The following is a 19,222-nucleotide window of genomic DNA, read 5'->3' on the forward strand; positions in this document are numbered from 1 at the left end:
GTTGTCGAGTTCGTGTCGATAAAAATGCAGTTCGCAGGTCCAAAAGGGTCGTATCAAAAAAGTTTCCGGGAGCGTCAAGTCATAAGAATTAGAATAATAAGGGCAGAAGAAGAGTAAAAACGTATAAAAACACACGACTTGAGCGCTTATGCAACAGAAGCCATCTTACGCTTCTCAACGCTGGTCAGAACCAGCCTAGGTGCCTTGCGCTGACCATCTGCAGCCTCCTGTGCCTTGGATGCTCGCAGAGCACCATTCTTGAAAACGTCAGCGAAGGAGTTGCTGTCGCTCTCGCAGCCAGAGTTGCTGTCAACGCTGCCGCGGATCTTTTGTCGCGAGCCGGGTCGGTCTGAGCCGATGGCGCCCCAACCGCCAGCAGTGGAGACTCGCGCAGCGCCGCACTCGATCTCACCAGCCAAGCTACCCGAACCGCTGCGACCCGAGTCAGAATCGTTGTCCGTAATAGGGGTGGTGGACTCTTCGGCGGTCTCGGATACAGGGCTCATGCTGCCACTGGAGCTGCCAGATCCCTTGCGACGCTCCAGACCAGCGCGGACAAGGTTGTGGACGGCCGATCGTCGGGTGCGGGTGGCAAAGTTCTTGCTGCCCTCGTGTCGGGCCGTGGGCTTCGCCTTGAGCTCATCCATGGAGGGCGGTCCGCGAGGCTGACGAACTGGGTGCTCACCGGCACGAGCCTGACCAGGGCCGTATCCGCCAAGTCCGGGAGTGGCCGGGAAGACGGCAGTCTTAGGCGCGGGGGTCTTGCTTGAATCGCCTACAGCCGCAGCAGCAGCCAGCACGCTGTTAACGGCCAGGGAAGACGACTTCTTATGTCCGCGTCGGAAGGCGTTAGCAGATGGCGGAGGGAGAGGAGTGACCTCTGTAGGAGAATCAAAGCGTCGCGGGGGCGAGGGGCCACGGAATGAGCCCTGCTGGCTCTCAGGGGGAGGCGAAACTTGAACGCGAGGGGCCTGCTGTTGCTGCTGCTGTTGTTGTTGCTGGAGCAGTTGCTGGCGCTGCTGTTGCTGCTGCAGCTGCTGCTGGAAATTGTTGAAGCCGGGAGACATGGGCTGCTCGAGATTGACCGAGGAAACCACCTTGGCAGACGAGGTGTCGACGTAGTACTGACCAGTGGCAGCATCGTAGTAGACTTGCTGGCCTTGGGCGGCCGCAGCCTGAGCGGCGAGGTGTTGCTGCTGCTCGTAAAAGGCGGCCTGCTGTTGAGCAAGCTGGTTGTTGCTGATGTTGAGCTGCTGGAATTGGTGGGCGGCGGCTTGGACGCTCCTGAGCTGCTGCTGGAGCCTCTGCTGCTGCTGTGCCAGATAGAGATTGGTAGCCACGAGCTGGGCATACAGGTTGGGGTCCATCTGCTCCTGGAGCTGCTCATCCATGGAGAGCTGAGGGGGGGCGAGCACCTGGTCAACAGTGTACTGCTGTCCCATCATGCTCTGGTAGGCCTGCTGCTGCTGCTGCTGCTGCTGCTGCTGCTGGCCGTACTGAGGGAAAGCCGTCTTGGGAGCATTGTAGGCGTTGGCCTGGGCGTAGCCATAGGCATTGGCGGCCATGCTGTTTCGAGCAAACTGCTGCACAGGACCTTCGGCCGTTGGCGACATGGGACCAAAGGAAGCCACGGTAGCAGACTTGGGGGCCGTTCTCAGGCCCGCAAGCAGATGAGATCGGCTGGTGCGGGGAGTAGGAACGCCGCCGTCGGTGTTCTTGTTGCCCTGCTTGATGGCATCAAAAGACAGCGGCTTGATGTTTTGGCTGCCGCGGCGAGAGGCCAGGCCGCCGGGAGAAACAAAGTTGTTGGAAGTCATTTGAGCGAGACTGCCTGCGTCCATAACTCAGAATGAGAAAAATGAAGGAAATATGGTTGCGAGTCAAATGACGCGGGAGAAAACAGGTGCTGCGGGGGCGAGCCGAAGGAACAGGTTCAACCGTGTCTTGAGAGCGCTTGAAAAAGAATTAGAAATCTAATATGAAGTTGAATCAAGTTTTGATAAAAAAAAATTGGCGCAAGCGATGCTGTAAATCGAGAGCAGACGAAGGTGGTGATCGTCAGGCGAAGATGACTCGAAACGGCCTCGGTCGGTGAATTGTGTCGAAGTCGCGAGGACAGCCAAGTAGAGAGAAAAGCCAAAAATCCAAGAAATCGTAGTATTTTCACAAGAAGAAGAAACCTCCAAGCATTAAAAGACGGCAAGGAGAGTGGAAATTAAACCAAGGGATTTTGATGAAAAGATGAGCGAAAAAAATATGTCAAGGATGGTTTGGAAAGAAGCAGATTGACCGCAGACGAAGGGAAGCAACGACGTTGTTGACGAGTAAGCGACGCGCCAAAAGGCAACACGGAGGGAACTGGCGATGGAATTTTGCTGCCTAGAGCAATTCGTGATTGAAGTCGAACTTTCCGTCAAAGGTAAACCCGAACGATTGCGCCGTGGCGGACAAGCCGAAAAGCAACAGGCGCGTTCTTTTCCAGAGTTTTGGTGAGACGCGATTTGGGAAACGCCACACGAAAAGACCTCTCGTATTATAGTCGTAGCGTGCCGGCGAGGGAGTCGATGCTCTGTAATCTAAATTCGGGATGGAAATACACGTTGGATGGGTGCAAAAATGCTGCGGGTTGTGAATGCTCGGACGAATTAGAATGCTGGCGTGATGCGGTTTTTGCGTTGCGTTGCGTTGCGTTGCGTGGGAAGCAAGGAGCGGTCGAAGAATAAATTACAGTCGATTAACGGCGAGAGTCACTAGTGAATGCGCTTTCCATAAAATCCGGTGGGAGTCTCCTTGTTCCTGTCCTCGTTTTTGTCCCTGAAGTGAAGCGTGTTTGATTTTTTTTAAAACGTTCTTTTTCTTTTTTTCAATTTTTTCCAGGGTCCGAAAGTCCCGATGTGCGAGATGGGTGGCGATAAGACGCGAAAGGGCGAATCCGCAAGACGAGACTCGACTTGAAAAGCGAAGAAAGAGAAAAATAAGGCGAGGCAAGAAGGGGCCACAGAAGGGAGAAGAGAGGGAAGAATAGATGCGAAGGGCGGTGTAAATGGCGATGGGACAAAGACGGACGGAGGTGGAGGAGGGTGGAGAGGAAGATGGAAAAAAAAGAAGGGAAAAAAAAACGAGCCGGTGGCGTCGAGGATTTGGGAAATTTCAGGTGGACTGGCTTGGAGGGAGAGGCAGAGGCGGCGCTAGACTAGCAGTGACTAGCAAGTAGAGGAGACAGGAGGCGCCCTAGAGCCGGAAGTGGAGAGGCCTCGGACCCCTGGAGGTGCGCTGTCCAGAGGAACAGGGCGCTGTGACAGGCCCCGACAGCCCCCGACAGCCCCCCGACAGGCCACTTGACAGCTGGAGCCAGCGCGCTGTAGCCACTGAAGGGCGACCTCCAGGACCCGAGGTGCGGCATGGCGGCCAATGGCAGCGCCTGGAAGCCGGTGGCCACCTTCTGGAGCGCGCTCTGGGGAACCAAAGAGGCGCTGTGGCGTGCGGCCAATCAGGGCGGCGGAGGAGCTGCTGCGAGGAGCTGCACGGACGGGCGAGGTAGAGGATACGGTCAATCGCAATTCAGGGCATGTACCTCTCAAGCAGCACGAATGAGGCAGTTGCTGTACTGCATACATCAAGTTGCCTTTACATGTAAGTATTCGCAATTTGATACACGGCTGGGGCTTGATACTGTTTACTGCAGACAATGCAATGCAGAGCAGAGACAAAACACTTCGCATCCATGCTTGATCTTCTCCTTCTCTCCCCCTACGACTACATCCAAAACTGAACTGACTCCGCCGGTGAGCGATGGAGTGAGTCGCCAAAAATGTGCCGCGTGACAAGCGCCCAAGAATGGAGACACAACGAGACGGCTCCAGCAAAGTCAGAGGTACGGGCGCATGTACCTCCACCAAAGATCAAGAGCAGGTACCGGATACTCGCACCAACACGGCTGTGGCATTTCGCGTCGTGGCCTCTGACTGGTCCGCCCAGCCCAACAGCTGCCCAACCCCTGCCCCATCGAGGGCGGCAAAAAAAACTACAAGTGAGGAAGAGAAAAAGGCCTCCCCTGTTCTTGGAATAGCTGGTATGTACTTGTACATCCCGTTCAGGCTCAGGGGCGTCATGGAGGTGTGTTGTGCCTTTTTAGATGCAGGGGATGCCAGGCTATTCTTGCCCGGGCTCGGCCAATCAGCGCGCTTGCTCGGGTACAGGTACTCGTACATAGTACACACAGCCATGGGCTAAGCCGGCGTGACGACACCCTCAACGCTGCTTGCTGCTCCTCTTTGGCTGTTTTCCCCCGCCATTGGCCGCGAGACAAGCAAAGAGTCAGGCATTTGCAGGAGACGACGAAGAAGCGAAGAAGCCGGAAAAGATGGAGAAGAAGCAGCATGAAGAACGTGCGTCATTGTCATCGTCGTCGGTCTTTCTCTCTTGTCAGCAGAGAAACACGTGAGAGTGGGAGGACACAGAGAAGAGAAACAGAGACAGAGACACACAGAGGAGAAACCCTGAGAAACCCTCAATCATCCAGGAACGGACAAGACAAGCCCACCACACCTTGACCCAACGATGCTCGTGACTCGACAAGAACAGCCAACACGCACATGGCGGGGTCCATCCAATCCATCCAAGCTAAATCGTGTTTGGCTCCCGCCGTCGACTCTTTACCCGTCCGTGTCGAGTCTGTCTCTTCTCTGTCTGGGTCTCGAGCCCTTTTGCCGGCTGTGCGCCTAACCTGCAGAATCGCTGCCCAGCTCCTTTTTCTCTGCCCGCCATTGGGTCTCTGGATCGTCATTGAATGCTCTTCGCGAGTGCTGACCGTCCGTCTGCTCACGACTCCCCCAGCCGGGCCCGAGAACACGATACGAGGCCGACGACCAGCAAACCGTCTTCTGTGCTTGTACTGTACGACTGCCTTCGCATGTACGAGTACTTACTTGTGCGAGTCTTCATACAGTCTTCAACCCCCCATGTCAGACTCCATCCAGATCGTCGACTCCACACCGCAGCCTCCCGTGTTTCAAGTCGCCCTGCTAGCACATGATTGCGCGAAAAAGGACAGCACAGCCCAAGAGGCTCATTCGAGTTGCTGGTCTCAGCCTGGCCTGCTCGTGTATGTACGAGCATACTTGCAGATATGTGGGAACAGTTATTATTACCCCTACGCTACTGAATACAGAGTTTACAGCTAGCAAGGCTTTGAGAACTGTACCTGAGCGACAGGTAGACGCATACAGGAAGGCTACCTCCTAGAGGCATGAAACGATCCCCAGAGGTAGCCCGCTGTTGATGTGCTACTGCACATGCACCAGATGGCGGCAATGCAGCGAGGGGCACGGCAAGGTTCTCCTCCAGGGGGCCCTCGAGGCTATGACGAGACTATTGAATCTTGTCAACCTCATGCCTGTCGCCAAACCCGGCATATTAGCTATGATGAGGATCTCTCACCGAGCTCGCTGTACTTGTACAGGGCAAACAGGCAGGCAGGCAGGCATTGATATCAGGGACGACTCGAAAGGCTGACGCGGAGACTCTCAAACACGAAACACTCCAACTCATCAAAGGCGAGACGAGGCGAGATCCACTAATGCGCACAGGGCTCTTGGACCATGTCTTCACAGTACTCATCCAATACCTACGGTACTACGAAGAACACCTGCAAGGCGTCTATTACATACCACTGCCGCTCTTCATCTTTCCATCCATCAATGCCCTGCTAACTTGACCTGGACGTTGTGTGTCCGCCAAAATGGTGGAATGCATGTCGCATGCCTTTCATTTTGGCGCATCGCTAAATAGCATTGAACCGTAGCAAGTGGCTGCTGATGTGCATTAGCAGATATGCAGAACGCACACCATGGCCAATTGCGCGTCTGACTTCATTTCCTTCAAGCTTTGGCTTTCCGGGGATACGGACCCTGGCGAACGGAGTGGTCCGAGGCTTTGTTTCATAACCTAGGCCCAGGTACTCCGAAACTATGGCTAATAAGTTGATGAACCCAGCCTCGTGGTTCCCCCGGGCCGAACTCTCTCAAATGAAGGCCGAGAGAGAGAATGACGGCCGAGTTGTCGCGGCATGTGACGTGTCATTCCATCGATGTCGACGCACGACTCGCAGCGATGGCATCTTCTCCACGAACGACATACGAGCCCAGGTGAGGAGTCAAGTCTGTACCGCCATCGACACATGCCGGATCGCTGGCCGACCGCCAATGGACCGGGATCGAGACTCTTGCTCCTCATTAGCCGCGGTGCAGCGTGCATGTTACCGTTATGCATGGCCTACTGCGTGACTTGACTTCTGGCGCTTAACGGCATAGCCGAGCCCTGCCGGCGCCAATCAGCCCGCATGCTGCACCACCATTACATTACCGCCTCTCGTTGCGACGGCGTCAAAAGCATCAATTGACATGTTTCCTTTTGTTGGTGGCGAGGGCTTTATCTTTCCACTGGTGCGGAGTTCAGCTACCGACGGGAATTCTCACGGCGTGTAGCAGCAACAGTAGTTCGTGGCATTCGGATGACAGGCCAGAGACGTAGATCCATCGATGACTTTCCGTAACGGGTAGGCGTTTGCTTCAGCCCATGTCGATGACTATTATACTTTTACTTGCCTATTCCGTCCATGAATAATCCATGTCGGCGATTGGAGCGTGCATATTCCAAATCTTCAACAAGAAATCACATTGGGTTGTGTCTATGGATGGTGTGGAAGACGGCGTCCCGTGCAGATCTGATTCAAGTTTCACATTGTACTTTTGTCCGGGGCAAGCTTTTCAACCAGGTATCCAAAAGAGTGAAAGCATCTTGATACGGTGAGAGTCTAATAGTCATTACCTATGTATGTAAGACACACCTGCTGGAGATGAGGAGCCTCGCCTAACTGCGAAATGGATTTATGAATGGTAGCAATTGCGAATAAACCTCACGACGACTGGATGCCCAAATTGACTATATACTTTCAAGCCCCAACTCAATACATTTATGACTCAATGGATCAATGCAAACGCCCTGTTGTACGCAATCGCTCGTTGACTCATTTCATTGAACCTTGTTGCCTGGGCTTATAGCCCGCTGGGTTGTCATTGAAGTTAATCATCGGACCTATACGGCAACTCAATTCACTCTTGATTATTGTATAGGATTTCTCATTTACGGAAAGTCTCAATGCTACAATCACATCGTAACGATGGCTTTCACATGTGTTCAAAACCGTTGGACTTTACTACATCTCACCATTGATACGACCAAAGGTCAATTCATCCAAAAGCTGGGACTACCAAATCAAGTCTCTGGACATGTATTGAACTCTCGTGCCTTCTAAAATAAAATCTTCGTGGTTGAAATGCAGTGCATACATGCAAAATCCTGATCTCAGCTTTTCGCACAGTGGTAACCTACAACAGTTTTGCACGCTTCCTTCGGCATCCCATTTATTCGAACATCCTGTATATACAGTATTACGATATTAGTTTTATCAATCAAAATAAATTCAATTTTGAATTGAAAGTTATTTTGCGGTTTGTCGATCCGCTTGAATAGCAGTCGTCCGACCAATCATTTGATGCTTTGGCACAAACTGAACCCACCATAGCAACGAGTCATTAGTGTAGACACGGGAAATAGATTGTCTCCAGATTTCAAGGAAGTGCTGATGTGAATGTTTATCAAAATCTGCTGTTCAATTCCTCTGTGCTTCTTGGGTGGATTGCTTCTCAAAAGCGTCTTTTCTTCATCTTTTCCCTCTATCTTTTTTTCTCTTCTTCTCCCCTTCTTGTTTCATTTGTATTTTTTTTCTTTGTTCCTCTTCTTTTCATTTCATTTCTTACTCTATTGTTCTCTTGCGTTCTGTCTCTCTCTCTCTCTCTCTCTCTCTCTCTCTCTCTTCTTTCTTTTTCCTTCTTTTTTTGAAAGCCTCTTCTCGTGAAACCTGAATTATTTACTAGGATTCACTTTGATATAGGACAGCATCGTGCCGAATCGATGACCAACATCAAACAGAATGATTGAATAACCAGCATCCCGAGTTTCTCGAAAATTAAATTAAACCGGGATTCGAATACCTCCTGTGCTACTATAACCAGAGAGATTTTCCATTGCGAACAATGGAAAGGATCGTCCGCAATATCATCACCGACTTGCTTCGACGTAAGCTTGCTATTTATCTGTTTGTACTCTAGTTTGTGACGGACTATTACACAACGTAATGCCTTTAATAAGGCCCACATCAGCTGCTACCTTCGCCCATAATTCCGGCCTAGGATGATGTTTGACGGCACTTACCGGTCTTCCATTGCCAATACTTGTACTCCGTACGCACTCCGCCTATTCCCCCAGACGGTCTGGCCATGTGCCCGCAACGGCTTATTGCTAATATTTCTCCATCTTACGGGAGCTTATGGTCCGATATTAGTGACTGTGGACTTCCGATCCTAGCAAGATATTGCATATCTGTAGTGATCTGCCAGTAGACTTGCGGTTATTACATTAATTGAACACCTGCTATCCATGTAATAGGTCGGTTCCGTAATTCGGCAGTTGAATTGGAGCATGTACCATCTCAGAGAAACACTTTCCTACTGAATTATTCCACGTAACGTTGACTCGAACAAGGTTAGGGGTTATAATACGCCCATGCTTGAGCGTAAGCGAGGAGAGGGTAACAATTGCGGCCCAGCTTTGTCAACAGTACGTCTTATGTCCGAATTACATCTCTACGCGTATATTCCTTGTAGAAAGCAAGTAAGAGAGATACGTACGACTTGCTCTCCCTCTCTCTCTCTGCCATATATACCGGTCTCTCCTAGCATTGAAAATCATGCCATACTGAGGGCATTTACGCTCATGGAGACATTTATAAAAGACGCAAGCTTCCAGGGCAGTGACTAAAGCTACTGACTCAATTGATTTGCATCGGCGCTTACGGGCGAGTCGGACAGACAGCATCAGGGGCTATATATCTAGGCGCTGACCGACAACGATGGCCCCTGTATCTTCAACAAGGGACGCATTCCGCGGATGGAAAAAGGCCACATTTGCTTATATGTTGTTGGTCGAGGGAATAACTTTACTCGCAAGAATCACCGAATCCGCGGTTTGCATGAAGTTGATTTAACCCCCTGGAAACAGTCATCTTATATGGGAATGGATGTTCATTACCCCAGTGGCTCTTACGTATGCTTTGTCGGAGCACAAGACCGAAGTCTTAATCAGGCCACTCAGTATATTGATTATCGTGTCCTTAATTTGCCTATCCACTTCTCCGATCTGACAGTATGAAAGGTACCAGATAATCCATACAAATATACATACGAATGCTATCACGACCTACCTTAGTCTGACATTAATCCCTGCTTACAGTATATGAAATCCATTTACTCTTCTATACATCCGGAATGTGGGATAAACCACGCCGCCGGATCTTGTCCCTTGTACTGTATAATTCACCGCTCCGCTAATCCTTTTCCTCCCCGCTTAGAAGCGACAAGACTGGGTCTGGCATAAACGAAATCATGGCCCGGAACACTTACGGAACTCGGAACAACGGACACCTATGCAGAAATTCAATTCAAACCCGCCGCGGAACTCCACGGTGGTCGCCGACCGACCCCGAGCCCTTGACCTCCCGCCAATACGGATCACCCCGGTCGAACACACAGACCTAGCTCAATCATCATCTCATCTTAGTTGGTGCCGCTTACTTACAGACATGGATCCGAGATTGACAGGTTTGCAATGCTTGTCTAGCATGGAGCTGATTTCTTGTTACGAGAATGTTTAGCGATTAGTAGTAGTTCTTGGGTTGGCAGCTTGTCACGAGACAAAGGTCTCTTGTCCTTTTACCGAGAGACAAGCTCGACAAATCAAAGCTGACTGTCAGTTCTATTTCAACATGCGTATAGTAAAAACACACCATTACCCATAATAGGAAATCCAAACTCCCGATACTCAATCCGATGGGCATATACACTCATCTCAACTGGACAAAATACAAAACAAACAAACAAATAAACAAAAACATGGTCTTTTTGCCCAGAATACAAAATACACACTACCGACCATCGCATAAAATTGCTCAGCCATGTTTCCCCTTGAACAAGCTGACCCCCCCAGCTCAGCCAAGTGGATCTTCCCTTTTTTCCCTCCCACAGCCCTGGATAGATTACCAAACATCGCCAAATCTCGTCAGCAAGCATCTCTCTTACTGTACGGCCCCAGAATCAATAAACCCTGCAAGTAAAACAGCTTTGTATATTCCGTATTCCTCGCAAAGCTCTCCCAGACAGGAAAATACACATACACACTACTACACGGTAAACGGTATATGCATAATATCAGTCATTTTTTCCCCTCACGCTCTCTCCTCTCCTCATGAGTTTCCCCCCCATGTCAGTCCGCGCTTCTCCGCTCCCCTCTCGTTTGAAAAAAATAAGAGCCCACTCCGTTAACCCAGTTTATGGCCGCTGACCAGGTTTTGACACAGGCTCACGTCAGAACCATAAAACGCCTCCCCAGGTCAGTAGCGATATTTCTTCTGCGCCGTTTTATCTCAAAAAGCGTACCACATCGAGATTTATTAACGCCATCATTGCTTTGGAATAATTCCGCGCGGTTGCTGAGTATAGCAAAGACCCCATTCATTCTCTCGAGATCTTCTCTCTATCTTAAGTGTATCTTTAAATAGCTAACATATGCGCTTTTTAAAAATAACTAGGTAGCAAGGGGGAAAGAAAAAAGAGGGACAAAGACAGGATCGCGGAGAGACACGGCATGTGCTCATCTTTCACATGGGAAAAAACAAACGAGACGAACGGACGAACGAGCCAGGCCAGGCCAAGGCGTCCCATTTCTCCGACAGACAGGACTTGTGGCGCCCCGGTTCAGCCTTGTACGACCACATTTTCCGCGTTTCCTCCAGGGATTCGGGGGAGGCGTTCGATAGGTGATTTCGTGAGCGGTTTTGCTTGGGTGTGCTAGCGGTTCTTTTTTTCCCGCAACCCTGTTTTGCTTTGCTTTGCTGCATGGCTTCCGTTCATCAATATTCGGGTGACTCAAACAAAAGGTAAGGGAAAGGAAACCGGCGTGACAGATACATATGCTCATGTCATCAAGTCATGTCGTTGGTCATTAAGGAAGAACCATTACTCATGTCTGTCCGTCTGGTCTGTCCTTCTAACCCCCCCTGGCCACGTCTATATACTGGAGCTGCTCTTACTGAACTGACTAACACCTTGTCAAGAATTTCCTCGGCAGCAGAAACCAGTAAGCCAGGCCGAAAAGACAATAACCAGGCCCCTAGGACTTTAGGACCATCAACGCCCGAGCCGACCATCTCTGACTGACTGAGTCACCAGGCCAATCATCCAAGAAACTCCAAATCCGGCTTCCGTCCGTGCCCTTGTTCCTCCCGTCTCTCTCAAGAGCGACAAATCCAAGCCCTTGTTCCTCCTCCCGTCTCTCCCTCAAGAGTGACAAATCCAAGGCCCTTGTTTTCTTCCCTCTTCGTCCCTATCCGTTCCGTTGTGTGTCATGTCATCTCCGTGAGCACCTCGTCTCGTCACCGATGAGTGACATCTCTCTTCCCCCCTCCCCCTGGGTGGAATCTACTAAACTTGGCAAAACAAACGACCAAGAAGACCTTGTCCACAAGACCCCCCGGTTACCAAAACGATCAAGAGGAAAGTGACTGATCGGGGACTGCGAACGGGAAGAACATGGACCAGGCTGGTATGACCCAGCCTAACAGGTGCCCGCTTACTTGCCCTGATGAGATCTAGGTTCTTCATAGCTCTTATGTTTCACACCCCTATTTGTCATGGGAGCTGGGCACTTTTATTTACTCGTCCTTACACCTCCAGGGATTGCCGCAGACGGAAAGAAGCCCAGCAAGAGGCGTCAAGGATGCGGCACTCTTGCTCGGGAGAAGGGTCACTAATAAGGTTACGGGCTAGGAACGATACAGGACCCGAGGCCATCATCCTCAGGCAGCGTTTGCTACTTGTAGACCTTCGGCCGAGAGGGGGGGAGGGAGGGGATCCTGGTTCATGAATCCTCTATGCCCATTATGATAGAGAGAGAGAAAAAAGAGGCGTCGAACCTAGTCAAGATGGCCGGCGGGTCGTAAAACATCTCCGCTACGATCAATCACATGGCGCGTGTTATGATCAAGTTTCATTATTAATCTGACCAAAATCCTTTGCCCATTTATTCAAAAATTAAGAGATGAGAAGAAAAAAGTCTTGTAGAAAGAAACAGAGTCATCATATCGTCATAATATTCATAACCTAATAAGCTGTAGACCGAGAGGAAGAGGAGGAGGAGAAACAGGAGGAAAGGGGAAAACGAAAAGGGCCCAATCACAACCCTCTTTTTTTAACATTCCAATAAAACAGAACTGACTCCATATTACAGTGCAGCTTAAAAAGTGCTTTTGAATGAGAATAAATAAATACCAGGAGGTGGGGGATCAGAAGCATGCAATCAGGCGCAATGACAATGAGCGGCCATCTACCGGAAAACAAGTCAAAAGTAAGCTGGTGGGGGAAAAGCTGAAAGAAGCAAAAGAGGAAAAAAAGGGGAGCTTGGGAAACAAGGTTGAAACAAGGAGATGTAACGAGGCGCCACCCCATGTGAAGAAATACAAAAAAATTGAAATAAGAATAAAGAAGAGAAACAGCAAAGGGATAAAACAAGCATCCTGCGCCTCCCGACTTAGTTTCATGCATAAGACAAATGCAGCAATCCGCTCCTCCCCCCTTGCAAGCGCCATGTCCTCAGAAAATAGAGGATGGCGGAAGGGGGGAAGAAACGGAAGGGCAATAGAGAGAGACAGAGTAATGATTAGCGAGAGCCGAGTTTGTCCGGCTGAGGCACCAGAGTTGCTGCGCGCGCACACACGCACACACGCACACGCGCCCCTCCCCCTTTTGAGATGGCTGGGCTTTCTTTCTTCCTCCCTTCTCACTTTGCTACCCATCACCGCATCTCCTCTGGAGTCACAGTAGCACCGTAAAAACCACCGCCGCTGGCAGCGCACGCTAGACAAGCTCCGCCACCGTAGACACGTGTATGGCGAGTCCAGCCAGCTCCGTCGCGATCGAGAACGGAGAGAATCTCGCCTTGGACGTCGACGTTTCGATGGCCGTGATCATCTGGCTCTGAGCCAAGACCCGAGGGAGGCGCAGGCGGTAACAAGCCGGCCGATGGCGGGTAGGAGCTGGGCGAAAAGGTTGGATCCACGGATTCAGCCTCGGGAGACTGCGCTTGAGGAGAGTGAGACCCAGACCCAGGGACGCTAATGGGGAGCGTCCTAGTGTAGGATCGCCGCCGCGGGATAGACGCAGAGTCCGGGCTGCCTGTCTGGAAAGCCGTGGTGGACGTCGAAGACATGTAGTCGGGGTTGGGCTGGTGAATGAAGCTCTGGCTGCTGGGTGACCGTTCGTTGTCCAAGGTGAAGACGGCTGTGCTCAGCTCCGGCGGAGTCAAAGGTGGCGCGGGAGGCAGCCGGGAGATGAAAGGTCCAGGCAAGGTGCCACCGGCGCTTCTCCAGTGCGGGTGCCGATCCATTGCGGCTGTAGTCGTGTTCGTCGTCGTCGTCGTTGTCGTCGTAGTCGGCGCCCTCAAATCCTCGTGTTGGTCGTTGACCCCTTCAATGTGCTTTTCATCGTCCATTGGCCCAAGGTGTGGCTTGTAATCGTACTGTCTCTGCAGCGGCAGGTTGTTAGTGGGGAGAAGAGTAGCAGTGTTGCGCCTCGCGGTTGGTCTAAGCCATCGGTAGATCGTCTGCACACAGTAGCGTGCAATGATGACCAAGGCAAAAATAGACAGTCCGGTTCGAACAGACTCCCAGGAGGGCGGTTGGGCTTTCAAGTAATTGTAGTCGGCGCCGGGTAGGCCTCCACGATTGGTTACGGGCATGGTGGACTGGGAGGTGACTGCTTATGGAAATTCGGCCTGGCGCCGTCAGCCGGGGTCCCTGCCAAGTCGCACTATTCCTGCGGTCAGACGGCACTCTTCTGCCCTACGGCGTTTGGTAGGGCGTTTGCTGGCGACCAAGATACGATTGAGGCGTTTGACGGTGATGTGCTGCCGTGGGGCGGTCTTGCGCAAAGCAGCAGACTCTAATTGGTAACCTCCGGCTTGTCTCGAGGTCGGCACCTTCGGATATTGGTTTGTCAATGATGCCCTTTAAATGACCAAGGGCGGGAGGCTGAATACGGCGCAAGCCGAAGTGACACGAGGGTCCTGAGTAAGGTGGCGATTTGCGCAGACTTTTTTCTTGCTTGTTTAGCTACCAGGTGCTGTTCCAGCGAGTCTCTTGGGTTGTCTCGTGTCGAAGTATGAACTAATAAGCCGGTACGACATCGACATCGATAAGTCGTTGCCTGTGACAAGGGGAGTGCTGCTGCGGCTCAGTTGATCAGAGGCTCCTTTTTTCCTTTTTCCTTTGTTGGCGCAAAAGAGAACGGCAGACAGAAAGAGTGAGTGAGTGAGACACAACCACAGGGGGGAAAGAAAACAAGAACATTTTGTCGGGGTGAGATGAACCTTAATATAATTCAAAATGGGATGGGATAGGATACGGTGTGTCTCTCGTGCGTGTGGCCTTTTCCTCATTCTTTCTGCGAACAGAGGGGCAAAGCGACAGAGAAAACTTGCCAACGGCGCTAGATCCCACTGGGGAAGCGCAAACGCAAGTACAAGTACAGTACAGGACAGGACAGGACTGAAAGAAGAAAGCAAGGCCTGAGATGCCCAGCGGGAGTAGCCTCTCAGCCATCCCAAGCTAGCATTAGAGAAACATCCGAGCGAGAGAAGGGGGGTGGCAGTAAGAGACTCTCTGCTCGTACTCGTAGCACCGCTAGAAGACGCTTGGGCAGCAGACACCATGTACAAGTACGGGTATGGGCCCAGGAGGCGTACGAGTAGGTACGCAAGAAGTACAGTCAAGCAAGACTTGGTTGCTGATGGCAGCTGGAGTCGTCGAGCTGGGGGTGTGGGATCATAGTGACAAGGCCTGTGCTTGCTGGGTTTGGGTGCTTGTGATTTGCCTCGCATGGCCTCGCATGGCATGGCATGGCATGGCATGGCATAGTATGGATGCTGCTAGTACTAGGAGCAGCAGCAGCATGGCAGTCCTGTCGTAGCATGTCCGGCCGGCTCCATTTCCATGTCCATTTCCATGGTCCATTTCCACTCTGGCCCCTCCCTCTTCCAGCTGGCGGGAAGCACCCTACCGCTGCCATGGGGTATCGGCGCCGGCAAAGACAAGAATGCGGAATTGTGGTCGCGCCAAGCGGATGATCCTCTTTTGTGGACGACGGGCTGTGTTCTGCAGTAGCGGCAAGGTGCGGCCGACTGGGAACAGAACGGAACCAGAGAATAGAAGAAAAAAAAAACTAAAAAAATATGAGAAGTTACCGCGGCATGTCGTCCAAACAAGGGCACAGCTGCGTACGAGTAGCCGCACTGCTGGTTAGTATGCACAAGCAGGCATTGGTAATAACGGCACCGCACCAGACAGAGTACAGGATAGTACGAGTGCTTGTAGGCGCCAAAACCAGCAAGGCCCGGAGCAGAGGGGAGTGTTTCGAGGCCCTGGCGGCACGACAGAGATCCCTGTTTTCAGCAGACAACAAGGCAGCCCGTTGTACTGACGGCGTCCCTGACTCGAGGGCTAAGCACGCAGGCTTGGAACTTATTTGGGGCATGTTTCAGTGCTTCGGTACCGTCCCCGCCAGCTTGTGGTTTCGGTAGCGAGATCCAAGGAGCCCAGAGGCGATTTGCTTTGCTCTTAGCGGTGCCCGCAATCGGCGGGAGCTGGCACCCGGGCAGCATTTCAGCTGAGGTGAGCCCTATCGAGACACCCTCGGTGCGAGTTGAGTTCCTTGTCTCTTGTTCTCAGTCGCTGTCTGGTCTTTTTCTGGATACACAGGCGCTGCTGACGGAGACGATTGGTCAGAGGCTGGCCATGTGGCCGATCCGGGGCAGGGAGAGACTTGATTTTGTGCTTCCCGAGAGCGAGAAGAGACGACAGAAGGGCGATACTCGCAGGTACTCGCTGCTGCAGGGCGCTCTGTCTCTGGCTGTGCCTATTTGGGCAGGCCAGGGATATGAAGCGACACCACATCATCCTTTTTGTCCGGGTTTCGTCTCAAGTCAGCACATGGCATGGTATGGTGATGGATTTGCGTTCGAAACCAGAGCTGGGCCAGTTTCGGGCACAAGATCAGAAAGAAGCAAAAATGAGGGGGCGGGCATGCAAGAGACAGAGTGCGACCACCCCCTCAGTGTAAGGTGCATGTACATGCACTCGTAGGACTTTCCCTTGAATGCGCTGCAGTGCTTCACTTTAGGTACATGGAGCATGTACGAGTACCTTACGGATAGTATGAGTACCTTGCAGTGGGTGAGCCAGCGAGTGCAGGTACAATCGCGTTTCCATGGTTTCCCAGCCTGCCCGGTTTCCATTATGCAAGAGATATAGTACAGATTGGATACGATACAGGCAGCAGGGCCCAGAGCGACTCGTGGCTTGGCAGCAAGTCTCCGCGGCAGCACAGGTATCGCCAGCCGCGGCTCCTTGTACTATCTTGATCGGTATACTCTGTACTATCATCACCTACACGGCAGCTCGTATAAGGACAAGTTTGCGCTTTGATTTTTGCCTTTTGTCTGCTTACGGCGAACGGACTGACGGACTGACTTGTCCTCGCATCAAAAACTGCTTCTGTGGCTGACCCGGTCAAGCTAGACCCTGCTGAAAGCGTACGCGCACTGGCCACGGCGCATCTGGTGGCGTGCTGGGCTCCCGTCATCGGGGCCTGAAGAGGCTCGATAGTTGCAGTCGTTGAAGAATTGCACCGGGTGGCACCGTAGGTATGTAGCTGGGCCATTGACTTTTGCCAGCCCAGGCCTGTTCATGTCTGCTGGGTTCAAGTTGGTGGTAGCTTGAGGTATTCCAACTTGAAGTTAGCGCTGTGCTGAGGCTTGCATGCAGCGCTTGTAGCGGCAAGTACTTGGCGGGCGCTCGCTCGCCCGGGACGGGAGTGTACAAGGAGTACATGTACATGCATCTACTTGCCAGGCACGAGACCTGCCCAGCTGAAAGGCGCAGCCCTAACTTGGCGATCCCAGGGGGCCCAGACGTTTGATGATGCTCCTGTGCAGGGACTCTTGCCACTGGCGATATGCAGCAGCCAGTGTGCAGGAGGCGAATTGTAAACAACAAAGTAAACAGGAAAAGTGTAAAAAGACAACAAAATACTATTCTGGAGCCCCTCATCACCATCATCATAGCCGGCCGGATCCCAGCGGGCGGTGCCAAAGTGCGCCAGGAACCGGTGCGGTTTGCGCATTGAATTGGTTGGCAAATAGAGTTAAAAGTGCGTCACTTGCATGGCCCAAGGCAGCTGAAAAAACCTGGTGGGTGCGGGATATCGCGCGGGACATGGTGCGCAAGTGGTGTGGCCGTTTAATTGCGTAGCCAATGCTCTGCCGGCAAGAAAAGCAGCATCGAGTCACAGGGACCGCGAGATGCAGCAGCATGCAGCAGCCCCGATATTACTGCGAGATGCAAGCAGGGGAGGGCATCATGACCATGAGGAAGGATGGAGCAGTAGGAGCCACGGAGAGGTGACAACAAGACGAGGGCTACAGTAGCGCAGGAAGAAGCATCGCATTGCCCTTCGTACGCTTCTCTCTTCTCGGCAAGATGCGGTATCTCGTACATTTATCCAGGCCAGGTTCATGTTCCTTGTTGCTTGCCCCCCGTTTCCAGTATCCCGAGCCCTTCTCTCTCTCCTCTCTCCTCTCTCCTCTATCCGGCAAGCAAGCAAGCATCATCGCACTAACACGCATCTCGCAACATGCTTCGTGCATGCAGTTAGCAGCATACAAACAAACCCTGAGGGCCGGAACATGGCCGTCCTGCCCTGCCAATGTGATAGATAGCAGACCAGACTGCGCGCATGCGACCACTCCCGCGTTCTGTCAGATTAATTAATTCTCTCAGTCGGTGGATTCTCGCTCGTGATGCATGCCGTCTGGGACACAATGACGCTATGGCCACGGTGCGCTGCATGTCTAAGGTAGGTCTACTGTGCCGAACCGTACCATGCCCAAAGTATTCCGAGAACCCGAACAGACAGAAACAAGAGGCATTCGCCGAGGATGAATTAGGCAAGCCAACTAATATCGTCACGGCCATTAGTTGAGCTGTCCAAGCCATCCAAGGAGGCGTGGCTGGCTCTCCAAATCCAGAAAGTCGGTAGCGAATCCCATGCTTGCCATAGGCGGCCATTCATTCGAGGCGGTACCTACGCGGTAGCTGTAGCCGTAGCGGTGGCGGTAGCGGTACAAGCAGCTCTTGATACCTGCCCAGCTGACCGGCCTGCAAGACGCGGGCTTCTAGAACGCTGAGCCGTCGAGCTTCTGCCGATCTCCACTGCTGTGCGAGCACATCCCGTCCCGGTATTGGAAATGGCCGTCTCGAGATGGGCTCCTCCTACTCCATAGACAGGGCCCCAAAACTGACCCCAGGCATTGAGAGCGTATAAGAGTCGGGTATGTATTGTACTCGTATAATACTGGACGGTACTACGAAATACTCGTAATCACCTCTGCTTCGTAATGCTTTACAGGGCTTCGCTGTATCTGGCCCGGGAATTATGTATGACTCCTCATGCGTCGCAACGATAACGAGATGAGACGAGATGAGACGAGAGCTGGTTGAGGAATGTGTAGAGTACGGAATACAGGTATAGGTACAAGTACAAGTACAGTTACAGTTACTCTCGTCTCAGCACTTGCTTCCAGAAACGTACAGTAGTGTACTAACAAACGAGGGCGCACTTTCCACTTTCGAGCCCATGATAGCTGATGCCTGCTCCTTCTCTCCTCGCCTCTCGCCTTCCCTTCATCGACTTGAAGATTTTTTCTTCTTCATCAACTTCTTCTCCCCCTTGCTAGCAACAAAAATAGTTGATCAAACTTTTCAACAGTGGCCAATTTCTCTTCAGCCTCACGCGCTCGGCGAAGCAACTTGCACAAGCGCATCGTCGGCGTTCCGATCGATCTCAACTGAAATCCCGACTATTGAGGCATCGACGCTACGCTACGCACTCTGCTAGCCCGAATGTCCGCTGTCCAGCGCTGCGGTTGGCCCAAGCAATCGTCACTCGTGGGGCGATAGATTTCTCCGGCCCAAGCCAGACGCACCACCAGGCCCCCA

At 52.1% G+C, this 19,222-nt stretch overlaps 7 protein-coding genes across 7 annotated transcripts; 1 reads left to right on the forward strand and 6 right to left on the reverse strand.

Moving 5' to 3' along the window:
• Positions 1 to 146: 146 nt before the first annotated feature.
• V8C40DRAFT_261015 (uncharacterized protein) lies at positions 147 to 1,817 on the reverse strand (the record flags this gene model as incomplete). Its single annotated transcript, XM_083219210.1, has 1 exon — positions 147 to 1,817. One exon carries the CDS (start codon positions 1,815 to 1,817, stop codon positions 147 to 149), a length of 1,671 nt encoding a protein of 556 aa, XP_083079740.1.
• Positions 1,818 to 12,132: 10,315 nt separating this feature from the next.
• On the reverse strand, positions 12,133 to 12,841 carry V8C40DRAFT_20691 (uncharacterized protein). The gene has a single exon (XM_083212057.1). The coding sequence runs from the start codon at positions 12,714 to 12,716 to the stop codon at positions 12,348 to 12,350; it is 369 nt and encodes a 122-aa protein (XP_083079741.1). The 5' UTR covers positions 12,717 to 12,841; the 3' UTR covers positions 12,133 to 12,347.
• V8C40DRAFT_20690 (uncharacterized protein) lies at positions 12,842 to 14,092 on the reverse strand. Its single transcript, XM_083212056.1, has one exon. It carries the CDS (start codon positions 13,906 to 13,908, stop codon positions 12,967 to 12,969), a length of 942 nt encoding a protein of 313 aa, XP_083079742.1. The 5' UTR covers positions 13,909 to 14,092; the 3' UTR covers positions 12,842 to 12,966.
• V8C40DRAFT_20695 (uncharacterized protein) lies at positions 14,036 to 15,238 on the reverse strand. Its single transcript, XM_083212058.1, has 2 exons — positions 14,263 to 15,238; positions 14,036 to 14,148 (listed from the first exon to the last, which is right to left on the reverse strand). Exon 1 carries the CDS (start codon positions 15,076 to 15,078, stop codon positions 14,278 to 14,280), a length of 801 nt encoding a protein of 266 aa, XP_083079743.1. The 5' UTR covers positions 15,079 to 15,238; the 3' UTR covers positions 14,036 to 14,148; positions 14,263 to 14,277.
• V8C40DRAFT_20688 (uncharacterized protein) lies at positions 15,239 to 15,788 on the forward strand. The gene has a single exon (XM_083212054.1). The coding sequence runs from the start codon at positions 15,400 to 15,402 to the stop codon at positions 15,745 to 15,747; it is 348 nt and encodes a 115-aa protein (XP_083079744.1). The 5' UTR covers positions 15,239 to 15,399; the 3' UTR covers positions 15,748 to 15,788.
• A 697-nt stretch (positions 15,789 to 16,485) lies between these two features.
• Positions 16,486 to 17,428, reverse strand: V8C40DRAFT_231544 (uncharacterized protein). Its single transcript, XM_083212945.1, has one exon. It carries the CDS (start codon positions 17,285 to 17,287, stop codon positions 16,805 to 16,807), a length of 483 nt encoding a protein of 160 aa, XP_083079745.1. The 5' UTR covers positions 17,288 to 17,428; the 3' UTR covers positions 16,486 to 16,804.
• A 202-nt stretch (positions 17,429 to 17,630) lies between these two features.
• Positions 17,631 to 18,352, reverse strand: V8C40DRAFT_20714 (uncharacterized protein). Its single transcript, XM_083212062.1, has one exon. The coding sequence runs from the start codon at positions 18,290 to 18,292 to the stop codon at positions 17,876 to 17,878; it is 417 nt and encodes a 138-aa protein (XP_083079746.1). The 5' UTR covers positions 18,293 to 18,352; the 3' UTR covers positions 17,631 to 17,875.
• Positions 18,353 to 19,222: the final 870 nt, after the last annotated feature.

This window comes from Trichoderma camerunense (genome assembly GCF_050948025.1).
Source record: "Trichoderma camerunense strain CBS 138272 chromosome Unknown V8C40scaffold_1, whole genome shotgun sequence".
NCBI classification, from domain to species: Eukaryota; Fungi; Ascomycota; class Sordariomycetes; order Hypocreales; family Hypocreaceae; genus Trichoderma; species Trichoderma camerunense.